This window comes from Astatotilapia calliptera, chromosome 17 (assembly GCF_900246225.1).
Source record: "Astatotilapia calliptera chromosome 17, fAstCal1.2, whole genome shotgun sequence".
NCBI lineage: Eukaryota > Metazoa > Chordata > Actinopteri > Cichliformes > Cichlidae > Astatotilapia > Astatotilapia calliptera.
In genome coordinates this window covers 2,100,300-2,116,789 of record NC_039318.1, presented here as the reverse complement: position 1 = coordinate 2,116,789, position 16,490 = coordinate 2,100,300, and the positions used below count along the sequence as shown (strand labels likewise).

General features: G+C 41.4%; 1 protein-coding gene across 8 annotated transcripts in view; it reads right to left on the bottom strand.

Moving 5' to 3' along the window:
* Positions 1 to 97: 97 nt before the first annotated feature.
* Positions 98 to 16,490, bottom strand: part of LOC113009543 (DENN domain-containing protein 5B-like) — a 78,699-nt gene continuing 62,306 nt past the window's right edge. For 2 of the 8 annotated variants that reach the window (XM_026147905.1, XM_026147907.1), the window contains 17 exons: positions 14,334 to 14,484; positions 13,716 to 13,806; positions 13,340 to 13,447; positions 11,969 to 12,100; positions 9,908 to 10,060; positions 9,637 to 9,715; positions 9,474 to 9,555; positions 9,086 to 9,214; positions 8,383 to 8,504; positions 7,813 to 7,958; positions 6,407 to 6,448; positions 5,962 to 6,080; positions 5,013 to 5,200; positions 4,362 to 4,444; positions 3,762 to 3,888; positions 3,248 to 3,422; positions 98 to 862 (listed from right to left, as the gene is read on the bottom strand). In XM_026147905.1, coding sequence (XP_026003690.1) covers positions 679 to 862; positions 3,248 to 3,422; positions 3,762 to 3,888; positions 4,362 to 4,444; positions 5,013 to 5,200; positions 5,962 to 6,080; positions 6,407 to 6,448; positions 7,813 to 7,958; positions 8,383 to 8,504; positions 9,086 to 9,214; positions 9,474 to 9,555; positions 9,637 to 9,715; positions 9,908 to 10,060; positions 11,969 to 12,100; positions 13,340 to 13,447; positions 13,716 to 13,806; positions 14,334 to 14,484 — 2,111 coding nt within the window. In that variant the 3' untranslated portion in view covers positions 98 to 678. Of the gene's footprint in view, positions 863 to 3,247; positions 3,423 to 3,761; positions 3,889 to 4,361; positions 4,445 to 5,012; positions 5,201 to 5,961; positions 6,081 to 6,406; positions 6,449 to 7,019; positions 7,085 to 7,812; positions 7,959 to 8,382; positions 8,505 to 9,085; positions 9,215 to 9,473; positions 9,556 to 9,636; positions 9,716 to 9,907; positions 10,061 to 11,968; positions 12,101 to 13,339; positions 13,448 to 13,715; positions 13,807 to 14,333; positions 14,485 to 16,490 lie in introns of those variants that run through there. The other 6 variants (XM_026147908.1, XM_026147910.1, XM_026147909.1 and 3 more) reach the window with 4 other exon arrangements.

The window sequence follows — 16,490 nt, the reverse complement described above, 5'->3', positions numbered from 1 at the left end:
AAAAACAATATAGAAAGTATTTTCATGCTCAATCATCAAGGTAAGGAAATCCCAAAAAGTGGATTCTGTTCATCTGGACGTTTCGTCACTCATCCAAGTGACTTCTTCAGTCGTACGCTTGGCCACCGCTACGTCCAGATGAACAGTTTTTGGGAATATAAAAAAGTAGTTCCCTCAAACATGACAGTGAATAACTGCTTTGCAAAAGTCTTTTTGGAACAGATTTTTGACTTGCAGCTTGAGTTTAATGTGAGCAGGAAGCCAAACAGTCATTTTCCAAGTGTACTGAAATAACAAATACATGGAAGGCAGGAAGTGCTTCTAAAAGCTGATATGTCTGCAGAAACCTGTGCACTGTGATGAACAGCATTAGTTCATCAAGTAAAAAACTACAGATCCTTGGTCTGATCTTTTGTTTAAATAGTCTTTGAAATTCACAGGAAGAGTGGAAATACTGCATGCAAGCTCATGGGTCACCCACAAATTTTAACGTCTCTCATGAAGAATCAAGCAACATGAGAACATGTGGAACTTATTGCTTTGGTTTCCAAATTGTCCTTTCAATTTAATGTCCTCCAAACCTTATCATCCATCTAATCACAAGGCCAAGGAGCTAACAGTTAGACGGACAGAGTGAACTGAAGAGGAGGACAGAAAATTAACCAGAGTCCTGTGGAGCTAAAGGTTGATGCCTTTGACCAGTGAGGCTTCCAGTGTGATGGAGAAGTCGTGCAGTGTCTCAAGGACGCTAATAAGGGTATTGAGAGTGGAAGGGTCTCTGAGCATTGCTGTGTCCTCATACATCTGCAGGATCACTGGACATTCCACGAGCAGGGGGAGCCACTGGGGCAGCAGGCGGTCTCTGTGGGGCCAACAGTGATCAGAATTATTAAAACTTCACAGTTTATCGCATTTTAAATTTCAATTTTTAATTCAATTTAGTTTTTAAAAAATGTTAGTTTCAGTTTGGTTTGATTATTTTTATTCATTATTGTAGCATTATGTCACAAGATAAAGCGCCTCGAGGTGACTGTTGCTATATAAACACAACTGAACTGAATTAGCTTCAGTTTGAGTTGCTACACAAAGCCTCCCATTGCTGAGGTGACAATCCTGACCACACTGACAGAGACTCAACCCAAGGACATCTCCTAATTATTGTTTAGTTTGGTTTTAGTTGAACGCACAATATGATTTGGTTTAGTCTTATTCAAGAGTCCAGTTTAATTTTAATTTCAGTGAACAATGTTTTTCTGCATACCGACAGTAGTGTTAGCTTTAGTTTTATTAACTGTAATAATGAGACAGACAATTTAATATGTGTAGTGTATAGTAAATGTGTGTGCTTATGCTATGAACAATATGTAAGTAAACAGTCTGTGTCAGTTAAACGTAGTAAGAGTTAAATCGACTTAAATGTTAATCAGTGGTGAGACTGCAGATTTTCAACAGGACTAAAAAGATAAGCAATGTGGATTACTGGGTCTGGTATTGAGATGAAGCATGACAGGTGGAATATCCGGAGGCTCAACACAGGGCCGGCAATGAAGACAGAGACTTGGGAAAGAGGCCAGAAGAAGACAAGTTGAAGCCCCTCTGGAGAACAAATGAAACCCTTAGCAGTCTTGAGAGCAGGCTGTCCATAAGAAGACAGAACAGGAGCCCAGCAATGAAGACGGTGGACTACCAGAGATGACTTGGCCAGCGATGGTGAGGCAAGACAGGGAAGCAGCAGCTACGGCAGAGGCCATCTGGTGGCCCAACAGGAGGCCAGCAATGCTTGGGAGGAGGCCGAAGACAAGGAGAAAGGCCGGGAGACTAACGGCTGAGGGAAAGCCGAGCTGGTAGCTGAATTTAAAGCAACTGATGGTGAAGCACAACAATCTGCTAGTTTTGAAAGTAGCAGCCATCTGGCTCAGACAACATGGGACCCTCTGGCTCAGCTTCTGGCTGCTCATGTTCAGCCTGTGCAGGACCCACTGAAGGCTCTGGTGACTGGGAATGTGCAGAATCCACTGAAGGTTCCTTCTAGGATCTATGCCCAATGAAGAGGATCGGCTCCCTGGCTCAAAGTACTATATCATCTCAAAGGAGCACTTTGCGCTTAGACTGTGGGATTTCTTTTAGTTCCTAGGGCATTAAAAGTAGAATGGGAGGCAGAACCCTCAGCTTTCAGTTTGGATTCAGGAGAAAAGCAGGTTTTCTACTTAGATTAAGCTTAAAACTTTCCTTTCTCATGAAGGTTGTAGTTGGGGCTGTATCAGGTGACCCTTCTTTAATTATGCTGCACTAGGCCTAGGCTCCTAGGGGCTTCCCATGATACATTGTGCCTTCCTTCTTCACTCACCATGTATTTATACACCACTTTGCATTTAATTATCATTAACTTCTGCCACAGTGAAGAGAAACAAAGGAAAAAAGAAAACAAGCCAAGTGTCACCTGTGGCCTGTGACTCAGTGTTTGTGTGCTTTAGTTATATTCTTTAATTATTGTAATTCGTGGGTTTTGGTTCTGCTGTGTTATATTTTTAGTCCTATGGTTTTGGTTTCTGTCATTAGGCTGTCTCGTGTTCCTCGTCTTGTCACACTCGTCCTCGTGTTCCCTCTGTCTTCCCGGTCAGCCATGTCTCTCTGTCTCAGTGTCAAGTCCACATCTTTGTTATACCTGTTTTATTTTGGCGGTCCCTCGTCTCATGTCAATGTATCTAGTTTTGCTTGCTTTGTCTCGTTCTGGCTAGTTAATCCCAGCTGTGTTTCCCTCCCATTTCCCACTCTGATCACTCTGGTGTGTATTTAAGCCCTGTGTTTTCTTTGCTTTGTGTCGTGGCGTACCCTCACCATGCTGGTGGTTTCCTGTCTGTGTTCATGACTAAAGCTTAGTTCATGTTTCTTAGTATTTAGTTCTTGAGTCCAGTTTAATATCTAGTTTGAGGTTTTACTTTTTTTGTTTGAATGAAAGCTGCTATTAGAGTTTCACTCTTGACGTCTGAGAGTCCTGCATTTGCTGCCAGCCACACAGCACTCGCCTCGACAGTGAGCATTTATTTTGTCCTGTCTCCCCTGCCCTAGAGGAAATCCAAGACAAATGAAAACTTCTGACCACAATCGTGACATGTTTTTAATATGTCAAATTTCTGATCGAATAATCACATATCAAAAGATGCTATCAGAGCCCACACCTGCGCAGGAACAGCTTCCATCACAGCTCACAACATAATTTACATTAATTCGTTGTCTCCACACTGACCTGGCTCCGAGGCAGACTAACAACTGGAACTTTCCGTCCTTGCCGATGTTTCTGGAGGTGGAGTTGATCGCATTGAAGTAATGACAGAGTGACTGACAGGTCATCTTCATGGCCTCAGTGGTCTCCTGAAGGTCTCCCACCTGGTCAGCTGACTCCATGTAGGCAACAGCCTTCTCTGTAGGGTTTTAGAGGAGCATCACACACCATATCAGCTTACTTAAAGCGCTCTACTGTTGTGTAACAGCTCAACAAACTGAGAACACTAGGCTGAAGGCTATGTTACAAATTCATTTGAAAGCCCAGATTACACAAAAATAATTGTAAATGTTGTATAATCCTCTACAAACATGTATAAAAACCATGACACATGAATAAAAAGGTATTCCACATTTTTTCTTTAATCCAGTAAAACCAGTACACATTGTAACACAGTTTAGCCCTTGATTTTCTGCCATGGGCCAAACTGAACAGTTTTCCTCATCAGCAGCAGAGCGTGCCGTCTCTTCACACTCACCCACAAAGTCCCACACAAACACAGTCTTCTGGAAGAGCCTGGCAGATTTGAAGCCGTGATGGAAGAACTGTTCCAGAGCCGCGACCAAGCTATTCTCGCCACACAGCAGAACAGTCAGACTGCCTCTCTGTGCAACACACATCAACACGTCAATGCACAAAAGCAAATGTTGATACAATGTAAGAAGTTTGACATTTAGCAAGTGACGCTGTTACTTTGTCTGTTACTTAGTACACACATGTAACGAAGCTTGCTTGTGTGGGCAGGTAACTTGGCACCCTGTCATCTAAGTGGCTTAACACTTTTTGCTAATTACACTATTCCCATGAACGTTGGAGTACCTCTAAAATTCGATTCAACAATGTGCTGTGACAGACTGTCACTGAAGAGAAATGACTACAACTTGAAAGATCATCACTCTTTCAGACTTTCTATGGTCAAAGCACAACTTTACTTATGGACACATAATGAATGCACTCCCTGATGGAAACAGGAAAACAGAACCCACACTACTCAGAATTCACAGACAGCATAGCAGTAGTTAAGCTATAAGGCACGCACTCATTAGAAAAGGATTTCAGAGTGCTGAAAGTCACTGACCTCTTTCTCTGGTTTGTGGAAGTGTTTGATGATGTTGTTCACTGCCTCCCCAATCCCCTCTTGGATTTGTGCTGAATTCAGCTCTAGAATGGGGAAAACATCTGCATCAGTACAGACTGCTACAGACCTCTGAACCCTGACAGCCTGAGGTAGCAACAGCTAATGTCTGTAGCTACCATCCTTCCTGGAAACGCTGCATTTTTGAGCTGCAATGGAAGTCTGAGCTTTAAACCACACTTTAAGAATTACCCATATAATTGAGTTCCTGGCAGCTTAATAAAGAGATTATCATTATTATTATAGAAGTTGATATGCCTTAAAGTTTCCAAAAAACTACTGCAGAAAGGGTTTTTAAAAAAGCATTTAATGGAAGCCTGGCAGTCTTATTTTGATGATATTATGAGATTCATTGCACATAAAAGCTCTAAAATAACGAAAACATCGATAGAGCCTTCTGAAAGTGTTTAGTGAGGTAGTGGATGACTGAGTAATTGCACACAGACCATCTTTTGTTCCTACTGTGGATAAAATCTATTTAAAATCCTGCACTTCAAATATCAGAAAGTGCGGCAAAACCTGTCAGGAAATGAAAACATTTCATTCTCAGTATTAGAGATTTCCTGTTGTGTGAGAACGCTGACAGTTACTGACTGGTATCTCGTCCGGTGAGCGATGTGATGCTGATGTGTCTGCCCTGGGAAGGTGAACGCTGTAGCGGGGGTGTACGGCAGGCCCTTGCAGAATCATCCTCTCCGCTGGGCAACACTAATTCCCCGATTAGGACCCTTTCCAGGCTGCCGTCATCCACACCCTTACCGAGCCATCGACCGCAGGGGAACCTGATGGACAACAAGGTGCTGAGGTTACACATCAACGCTCTACATCTGTTGGCATCGTTCTATTTGTTCTTCTGATTTTCAGGGGAGATATTTTATATTTGACTTGCTATCAACAAACACGCAGAATGGTTCCTACTAACTAGCACTTGGTGTGCATCAGAGGGTGATGTACTAAATGTGGTTCAGACACACAGGCGGGCGAAATCTACGCGTTTTCCATCCGTATATCGGTTTGTTCTTTCTCCACACGTCTCCGCTCTGATCTTCTCTCTTTGTCTTTCGTATGTTTTATATTTTGTATTTTTCAGTGTCTTGTTTCTTTTCTTGTCTGCTTTTTGACGTTATGAGAAACAAACAATTTAATATTTTCTCCGATTGGGTTATACAAACAAAATTGACCTCCAATATTGTCAGTGAGCCACACATTCCAGTTAATTTAACAAATGTCTCTATAATATAATATAATGCTGAATGAATATGCCTTTTTTAACTCACTAACAACAAAAAACACTTTATTAATTTTCATTTTAAATTCATCAAAACTGCCGAGAAACAGCAAACTATTAAATGCCCAGAGTGTGACACGCGTGCGCCAGCAGTTACACTCATGACAGGACGGTTATCGGCTGCTAGCTGCACTCTTATTGGTCGTAATGTTGTCTGAGGTCTACAACAATCTAATTTGGCTGCACAGAAAAGCATGTGAGGGAAGTTTACTAAATGAGTAACAACAACAGAACAAAGACAGGTCCTCTACTCGCCTGTAGGTGTGTCCTGTGATCTCGTTCCGCACCATCACACAGTCCACCAACCATTTAGCCAGGAGGCCGGCATTATCGTGACCCAGCTGCACCGTGGTGAGCTTCCCCAGGTTCTGACACTGAACACAGAGAGCAACTAGTTAATCAATACAATATCAGATCCTACTCTCTTTCATTACTGTGCATGATATACTTGTCTGTCTCTGGTTAATTCAGTTATTTGGGCACAAACGTTTTACTTTTTATTTATTTTTTACATTTCCTTCAGCATATTTTCCTAATAGCTCCAGCAAAGACACACAGAGCACAACTTCAGTCAGCACTCATGTACGCAGGGTAAAGGAGCAACTTTGAGCAAGTCAAACACAGAAAAGAAAAGCAAGCATTTCAAAGGGATACGCTTGATGGTGGGAGATGGAGCTGTAGAGCAAGGGCTTTGTCTAACCTTGAATATGGCAGAGATGTGCGTGTGAGGCCTGAAAGCAGACTGAGGGAGATGGAAACATACGTTAAGACACAAAGAAAGGACAATAAAACTCACTCATGCATGCAAACTAGGCTTGGCTCACAGAAATCCTACTTGCATGATTTGACACTGTAAAACAAAATTGATTTATTGCAGTGCACTGCATAGAAGTGCAACTAGAGGGCAGTCTTCACATCACCTACATCACTTCATAATCGATCTTGCTTGATGGAAAATTTCTTGAGGTAAAAGGAGAATTGTTTAGGGCTTAGGAAGTAGACTGCTGTGAATGTGATGGCAGATGCTGCTGAAATTCACCACAACTGGTTCACTTTTAGAACTAAAACAGCAGCTTTAAATGCTTCTTAGTCAGGATGGGCGATAAACTCGCGCAGGCGACTTTTATGTGAATTTATACGTTTTGTTTGCAGCGAATATTTTACTTTCTTTTCTTGTTTGTTTCAGAGTTATTATAGCTACTTTTTGGATTATTCATTTATTTAAGATGCACCAAATCGCACAAAAGACTTAACGTTACATCAAAGATTTATTTTTATGTTAGCTGGAGGAGACATTTTTATTTTTAACTTACTTTTGTGTTTCATTTTGTATTTGTTGTTTGGTCGGGTGTGTAAGACGGATAAACACTGGAACGACCTGTAAACACAGTTACAATGGGGAAAAGAAGCCAGTTTCTTTGTTTCCCTCCCTCCATTGTGGGTTTTTAAAATGTAAATAATATAATAAAGTTTTTGTTTTTTTTAACATGAGTTTGAGGAAATGAATGGCTGAATTTGGGCGCACTCTGAGGAGGCTGCATGTGCCTGCAGATGGAAGGCAGTGCCGTTAAAACAGTGTTATTTTTTTTTTCCATTGGCTCCTTCTACTGGGTTCAACCAAAATTATTAGCAAACGTACTCATGGGCGAATAAATGAATGGCTCTTGTAAAAATGATCGGCGAAAGGCTCGGCCTATCGTCGATGGTCGATGCATTCATCCACTCGCCCAACCTTAGTTCTTAAAACTGCAAAACTCGTGCAACGTGGACACAGAGCAGGAGAAATTCTCCAGAAGTTATGGGAACTAACTCTCCAGTCCAATATTGCCTATTCAAGAAATGCTGAAGCCAAGGCAAGAAGCATTTTACATATCACTTCATGTTTTGGAGCCTTGTCCCGAGACTTCTGGGATGAACTATTCTCTTTACAGCACCTTTAAGAAACACTGATTTTTGATTACTGTGGCTTTAAATAAGCTGCAGTGCACCATGTGATGTTTGACAAAGGAGTGAAACATAGAAAACACAAACTCAATGCCTGCACACAACATCAGAGTGGCTGACAGCATGATCAACTTGTGGGAGGTCAAAGGTCACAGTACTCACATCAAAGGTCATTTCTAATACGTTCTTGGGGATCTGCATGATGCCCGAGTCTCCCAGTTCCCCTGAGACGCACACCCAGGGATTGGATGTGGTCATAGCGTTGCTCAGCTTCTTGATGGGGATGATGACGACTCGGTATGGGATCACTGCAAAAAAGACAAAAAAAGCCTCACAATTTCACAGTCAGCTATTGATCCGTAGCTCTATGAATAAAGTAACTGACATTTTTACTGTAAGGCTTCAGTAGGTGGTGCAGGAGGGCTGAAGAGCTTTCCAGGAGTTTGATGTCATGCCATTATAAACAACACGACCTCATTATAAACAACAACACGACCTCTTTTCATAGAAATGCTGCTGACACACAATTTCAGTTCCAATATACGTTTATATGTGTGAGTGTATATATACAGTTCATAAAAATACACATTGATATGTGACATATTTAACAGCATAATTTGCTGTTTCCAATCACCTAAAGCTTCTCGTCTTAAAACGTTTCTTTTGTTCAAGAAAAGCATTGCTGTGGGTGGCCAGAGGTCAGAGGTTATGTGTAGCTGATGGAAAACTCACTGATGGTGGTGAAGACACTGGTGAAGCAGAAGTAGTCAACAGCATTGAGAGAGAGCAAATGGAAGAGGAACTGCTCCTTCTCCTCCTCACAGCGCAGGAAGGCGTAACGTTTGTACAGCTTCCTGTGGCGGTCAGTCAAGTCAGGTTCAGATACAGCGAAGTACATCACATCTCTCCTCATCAACATCCATGTCAAAAGTCTTTTTAGTTTGACAGTTTTTGCACCCTTAATAACTAAACAACAAAATAAAACGTTATCTTTCTAGATTAACAATTAGAGAGCCCGACCATGAAACTAGCAATGAACTGAAACGCTTCTGTTTTGTTTGAAGGGGCAAAATGGAGGCGTGCAGGGAAGCTTACAGTTATACTTCACTCAGAAATGGATGTGTGGAAGTCAAGTGGGAATGTCATTTGGCCAGATGGACCTTTTACCTCCTGTAAATGAATACAGCAGAAAAATACTCCCAGTGCTGCACTGGTGTGGCTCAGGGTGCTCACTGCTGCCCCCTGTGGCATGATCAAGCCACACAAAAAAGAGCCACTTTCTCCCACATCGTATAAAACGGAGGGTTTTCTACAACTTTGTGTCATGTGTTTTAACTGTATGCAAACCCTTACTGTGAAAACGACTGCAAAATGTATGTTTAATAGTGCACGACATGTAAATATGAAGGTGGGATTCAGTCACCAAAATGCTTACTTGGTTAAGGCTTGTCGCGACAGCAACTGTTTGAGATGCTGAGAGAGCAGCTTCTTTTCCAGGGACAGGCGAATCCAGGCTCTGGCTCGGCCAACGTCCGTCTTGATCTCTGACATACTCTGGATATGCCTGGGACAGACGGAGAAGAAGAATAACGCTGTGGTTTTAAGATGAAGGAAAAGTTATTTACTTTAACTTCACTTACAGATTTTATACATTTTCACAGATGCACCAACACGGACATACAAACTACTTGTTTACAGTACGTGCAGCGAGTATACTGTATATAATATGATGTTTAATACTAACAGGAACACCTAAACAGTGTTACTCTAGTCTACCTGTTGTAGAAGAGGCTTGGACAGTGCAAAGGACAACAAAGTCATACCTCATATCCTGAATGAGAGACACACGCAGAGAAGGCATCGCTATGGAACTATCAGACTTCCTCCTCTCAAGAAAGCGAGGCGCTACAAGGAGAGATGGATTTTTTGTTGATGCTTTAACATGTGACTGAGGCTTTCGACTGCGTGTGTGTTCGTGTATGTTACCTGGTGAGTCAGCCTGCTGCGCCAGCATCTCCTCCCGGGCCTGATAGTGCAGCAGATGAGACCACAGAGCAGACTTCCCCTGAAACATCACGATCAGCATGAGAGAGCCGAGGACAGAAATGACACACATAACAGCAGTTATTGCACCGATGGATGAGGCATCACATTATACACAGACACAGAGGGAGGAACCTCAACATCTATAGCGTGTTGAAGAAACCTAACATTTGTGCAGCACTGTATATATCTTTACTTCAGTGTGTGTGCTGACCTGTTTGACCTGCAGCCCGTGGCTCCAGATTCTCTCTAGCAGGTCACACAGACTGGCGATCAGAGTGTTCTCCTCTAATCCAGTGATGCTGGCCTCGCCATGACCCAGCTCCACCGCCTCGCGGCCCATCTTCTCCACCAGCATACGCTTGGTCTACACACCCACATACAATTAGAGGAATCACTGTGATATATTATGAACATACTTAAAATCCAAGGCATATGACACATCCATGCAACCTACCCTCCAGTTATATTAAAAACCACTGCATTCTGTGGATGGACGTGCCTCTTCATCATTTCTTATGATGGCTAAATGGGCAAACTGGAGTAGAAGAGCCTTGCTTTGTATTGTGGAGAATTTGTGTCATAGTTGAGGAACTTTTTATGTGTATGGGTTAGAGATGGCACGATACCACTTTGTTATGTCCGATACCGATATTGATATACCGATAAATTTGGATATCGGCCGATACGAATCCGATATAGTGTGTTTTTTAATCAATAAAAAACACACTATAAATAGGGAACCACCCCCCACCCTCCACCTCATGATGCTTAATCGACGTAATCAACTTTAATTCGATGCAGTGTGAAAAAAAATGCACAGAAATCAATTATTTTTCCACAATAATTAAATAGATTCAACATCTTTCTTCTACAGAACTGCAGACTGCACAGATGGTACCTTCTCAAAGGAAAAAGTGCTACAGCTTACTAGGGTATATTAGACTTAACAGTTACTATATACAGTAATGGACTTCTATACATTTTACATCAGATTAAAACTTTGGATGTCAGATAATTATTTATTAAAAGCTCGACATTTTAAATGAGAATAAGAAAGAAAAGTATGTCTTTGTGCCCCCTTTTCCCTGTTCATGCCCTATCGGCCCCCCTGGCTAAACTTTGCTAGATCCGCCCCTGCACAGTTACCAGCCGTCAGCTGCGTAGAAAAAGATCCTGGAGTAGAAAGTAATATTAAATACATTAACAACAGCTGATCAAGCTTAAACGTGCTGCTGTTGTTCAGCCGCTGGTTTCCTCTTTCTGGTGCAAAGTGGGCCAAAAACAAACAAGAGAGACGGACTCGTGACAGAAAAGCCGATCAGCTGATCATTGATTGAAGTGGCAGCAGGAGAGAGAGGGAGAGGCAGTCGCTCCATATATCGGTTGTCAAGCTTAACGCAGGAATGCTTTACAAACATTCAGAGATGAACTTACACACTTGCTTAACTTCTCTCTGGGATAACTTTCTCTGAGATAAAATGCTCGTTTGGTAGCGAGGCTCCAAATGCTCAACCAGACCACCGACAGGTCTCACACGCCACAGCCGCTCTATCACGTGACGCATACTGCTCCGATGTGCTACGGTTATGAGCCGAGTTACGCCATGTTGCAAGTTTTTTGAGGTGCTTTTTTGATATTTGATGGATCGATTACATTTTTTATTTCCCTCCGATATCCGATCCAGTAATTTAGGTCAGTATCGGACCGATACCGATAAGTAATATCGGATCGGTCCATCTCTAGTATGGATTTGGAGGTACTCTATGCGACACACTGCAGTTCATCGTTAAACATTACAGGAGTCATTTTGATAGAACGCAATAATGTGGTAATTTCACAGTTATTACCACTCATTCACCATGGTAGTTTATAAACAGGAAACAGAGCTGCAAAATGCAAAACTGCCCGTTTCTATTTAATAACATATTAATAACCAGGTAAAAACCCTTGGAAACAAACTTAAAGAATAGTAATGACTACCAGGAAACTCCTGTGGCAGTTTATGTGTAATAAGCAGCAATTTAATACTATGGTCATGATAGCTGATTAAAACAAGCATCAGAAAATCTGTAATGAACTGGAAACACTTATGCAAAATGTCAATAATTAAGTTTAAAAGAGTAACCCTTTAACTGAGAAGTATAAACTGTATATATATTTACAGTTTTCAGTAATAACTTCAGTAAATGAAGGACAGCGAATGAGTGCATGCAAGAATCAAGAATCATGGGTCATTTCCAAGTGCAGAAGCATTGCTGGGGTTCTGTTTCACCTTCATGCGACACTCCTTGAGCAACCCTTCCACAAACTTCCAGTTGGTCTGGGCGATCACGGCAGGCGACAGGTCGGAGAGTTTAGGCTGTCGCAGATTCTTCCCGAGGCTGCGGGCCTCCTGCATGTACTTCTGAAGTGCAGACGAAGATATTTAGTGAGATTTAAATAACAGGCACTGAAAGTGTCATTCTTTTGTATGAATGTTTGCAGTTAACACGTATTAGAGGTTGAGGTAAGCATCCTCACTCCTGGCACAATCTCACAAATACGTGCCTTCCTTATACACTGTTAATAACCTGTTCTAGTAGTTCTGTGACTGTTAATGGTAATTTTGTTCATGTGAGACACTTCGAGGAACTTAAGTGAGTTAAGTTAAAGGGTGTGACACAGGAGGCGAGTAAAAAGAAAGGCTGTGTTGGCAGGAAGTATCACTCAGTCTGGAGCATGGCATACCAAATTCAAAATGTTTCCTATAATGAGCTCTGAGTGCTTCGCAGAAATGAGAAATCCATGCTCTTACATCACTGTTCTCACAAACAGAAGATTTCCCACTGCTGCTGTTTCACATTTAAAGTGTTCAAAGGAGAACATGACATGGAAATACTGTCAATGATGTATTTGATGTCCTTTTTTTTTTTCAAATTAAAGGTTCAGTGTCTAAAATCTTAACCACTAGATGTCAGGAGATTGCAGTTAAATTAATTCTGTTTTTTTTTTTACCATCCCAGTTTAAGAGGAAAATTCTAGCTATGGTGTCTGCTGTATGCACGTTTTTGTGTTATTGCCCGGACTTCAGTCAGGAGACGAGGCTTCAGGTAAGACAGAAGAGGATGACATACATACATACATAGTAGATACATACATACACATACATGAAACGATAACACGCATTTAGGTGAATCTCGACCGCTGTGTTCAAGACAGGAGGGCAACATGGTGGTTTCCATAACTCGGTGCCAGGTCCAATATATTTCTGATGGATTCACTCACAAGTTTATGAGAATGTAAATTTTTTGAAACACACAATTACATATGAGTGCAACTTTTTTCCTCTTGAAGGACCTAAAAATTTACTTGCGGTACCTTAAAAGTGAATCTCTCTGGATTTTTGACTGCTGCACATTCAAAACAAAGAATTGGAAGATATGCCTTTGCTAACTGTGCAGCTCACCGAGCCTAAACACCCCTCAGATATGCAAAAAGATTGTATTTTGCTTGTTTTATTCTTGTTTTCCTTTAGAATTTTATATTTTTTACTATTCAGCAAGGAATTGTGCCTTAGAGAATGTGGGAACCTCGGAAAAGTAGGTGGAAGTGAGGGTGGAGGCTATGAGAGGGAATCCAAAACACAAGCATCTCCTGCACATACCAGGCAGGAAGCAGAAGCAGATTTTTTAGGTGGTTTGACAGGAGGAGGGGATGCATTGTCCCACTCCCAAAATGCCATGGAATTCTGTAGGACCAGGCAGCCCTCCACCTGCTCGAGGAGGAAGAGCGGTACAACCCGACCCCAGACGGACCGGAACAGGACACACAGCCAGATAGAAGACGACAGAGCCAAAAGAATGGAACATAAGAAGACAGTGAAGGTAGCATAAACATAACATAAACCAAACAAAGAAAGCTCAAACAGAAGGAAACATAAATGTAGTTACACAACAGAACAAAACAATAAGCAGAAAATAAAGATGAGAGAGTTAGAGAACAGTGGAGACCAGGGAGCAGTCAGAAGGATGGTTTTTCACCTCTTTCAGGTCATTATCAAGGGTTAGATGTTCCGTTTGTTGTCTGTGGCGATCTTTTCTGCGCTGAGCTGTTGTTGCCTTGTGACACCACCTGCAGAACAAACACGCTGTGAATATACTGCGTAGCCTTTAACTATCTGTGCTCCTGTGAGTCAAACTGAAGGGAGAAGAAAGTACATCAGTTGTATAAAGTTACTTTAAGATTTAAGGTAAACTTTGCCTTTAACAGTAAAGCAGTTAATTCACAACAGTTTTTTATGTTTTACTTTCTCTTTGATTTGAACTGCATTTTAACATTGATGATATTATTACGAGCAGCTTAAAACAATCCTATTAAACTATTCTATAAAGATTTTTCAGCAGTGCAAACAGATTTGTCAACATTTTTGAAGTTTTGCTTGTTATGTATCACTGATTATGGAATGCCACACGAATAAAATGGAGAAAAGGAAATAGGACCTGAGTGCATCTAGCTGGGCTTTCAGTTGTATGTGTGTAACCTGATCTAACCAATCTCTGTTGAACCTACATTCAAACTGTACTGGAGTATTCTGACAAAGACAGCCTGAAGCTTCTGCTGTCGTCTGTGAAATCTGTCCACAGTGGAGGCTGACTCACTTGTTATTGCTCGGTCCTGTGTTGAGCACTTCGGTCTGCAGTTTGGGGAAGAACCCCTGCTCGTACTTCCCCTGACCGATCTTCATGTCCAGCAGGTGTGGGTGGATGGCCGTGTGGTCAATCTTCATCAGCCGCTGCTCAATGGCCTGAGCTAAACAAAAGACGGTACAGATTCAGACAACGCTGTAAGGACGTGAAACCATCATGGCATTTGGAGAATTCAATAGGTGTCACATTACTGAAGGTAATTTCAGATTTAAACGCTGCAGGCATGCATGTGGATTTATGTGATTACTGATTCCACCATCTAGATCGCATCTTATCTGAACACACACACACACACACACACACACACACACACACACACACACACACACACACACACACACACACACCACTGGAAAAAAAACTGCAATTAAGATGTAAGACATTGAGTGATATGTCGCCGTCCTTCACAGATAAGTCTTGCTGCAAAGAGTGACTCAGCTTCCTGTTTGTTCTATTCTGTGTCACTTCTAGGCTGTACTTCAAAACAGGCTGTTTATATATTAAATCACAGCATGATGTATGACGTTGTGGTTCATTCTCTATAGAGACCTGGTCTGACTGACTCTTACTTGTTGATCCTTCTAAAGATTAAACATCATCAACAGCAGCGACTGCAAACACACTCCATCTTCATCTGTCATGTGGTTATACTGCGTTTGTCTCTGACTGAAGTCCTCAGAGAGCAGGTGGCGTGTTCTCTGAGTGGAGGCACTGGAGGGAGGCAGGCAGAGGAAAGGCCTGTCCATTGTCTGCATAATTAAGTATGCAGACCATTGCAAATGAAGTCACCCTTGGCAACTGCAGTTCACATGGACTGGCCTATTAGTGCATGGAAGTCGGAATCACTGAACACACTGAGCCACGGCAGCTCACTCGTACAAACAGCGTTATCTTGAGCTGACATGTGAAGAGTTATAAGCCACTGTTGTCGATCTCAGCAATGATCATGAGAACTGGCAGGAAACCAGAAGAACACCAACACTGTCAGAACATTGTGCTCCCTGCTTTTTTTCTAATTCTTGTGTCATGTCCTGCATTTTTAGCATGCTACCAAGGCACCAGCCCACACTTCATCCAAGGGGATTATTTCTAGAAGCAACAACTGGTCTGATAGAGACTACTCCTTATTGTCTTCTAAATGTTGCGAAATTCCAGACAAGGCCAGGTTATTATTCTTTGCAATTGTTAATAATGAGTTTATATGTTTTAAATGGTCATAAAGGGGGAGAAACTTTGCCTCAAGACAGTTTTTTAAACAGGTGCCTGATAGGATTCAAAAAGCTACTACGGACAAAGGCAGAGGTAATGCACTTTAAAACTGTCTGACAATGACGAATAGACAACAGATTAATGGGTAACTTAGCAAAGAACCAACCAATTTATTTTTCATTTCTATAGTTGAATCACAGTTTGACAGGCATTACATCGTCTTTTGCAGTATCAAAAAGATCCCAAAGAGCTGTTAGTTGTGTTTTTAAAAAAACTAGAGAGGGGGACAAAAGGACTAAAAACGACCCACAGCAGATGAATAGCATCTCAAAATTATATCCTAAAGAAACTGGAAGAAATCCAGCAAAGACCTGCCCTTCAGAATGGCTTCTTAACAAATATTCTTCCACTGAGACAGTGCATGGATTAACTGAAGTATGGAAACTAGAGATGGCACGATACCACTTTTCTATGTCCGATACCAATATCATCAATTTGGATATCAACCGATACCGATATGAAACCGATATAGTGTTTTTTAATCAATAAAACAGTTTTTTTAATATCTTGCTGCATTTTGTATAAGTTCATACTCAAGTTAAAACAAACACTAAAGCTATTCTGTTACACCTGTATGCAAAAAATACACTGCACCCAAAATATTTCATAGTTCAGCAACACTGATCAATCTAATAAACTTAAACCTGCTCCATCCTCCCTATTCTGGTATTTTAAAGAGTTAGCAACCTAACTAATAGGGTTCTAAAACTCCCAGCAAAAATAAAAAAATAAATAAAAAGGAACCACCCCCCACCCCATGATGCTTAATCGACGTAATCAACTTTAATTTGATGCAGTGTGAAAAAAAAATGCACAGAAATAAATTATTTTCCAAGAATA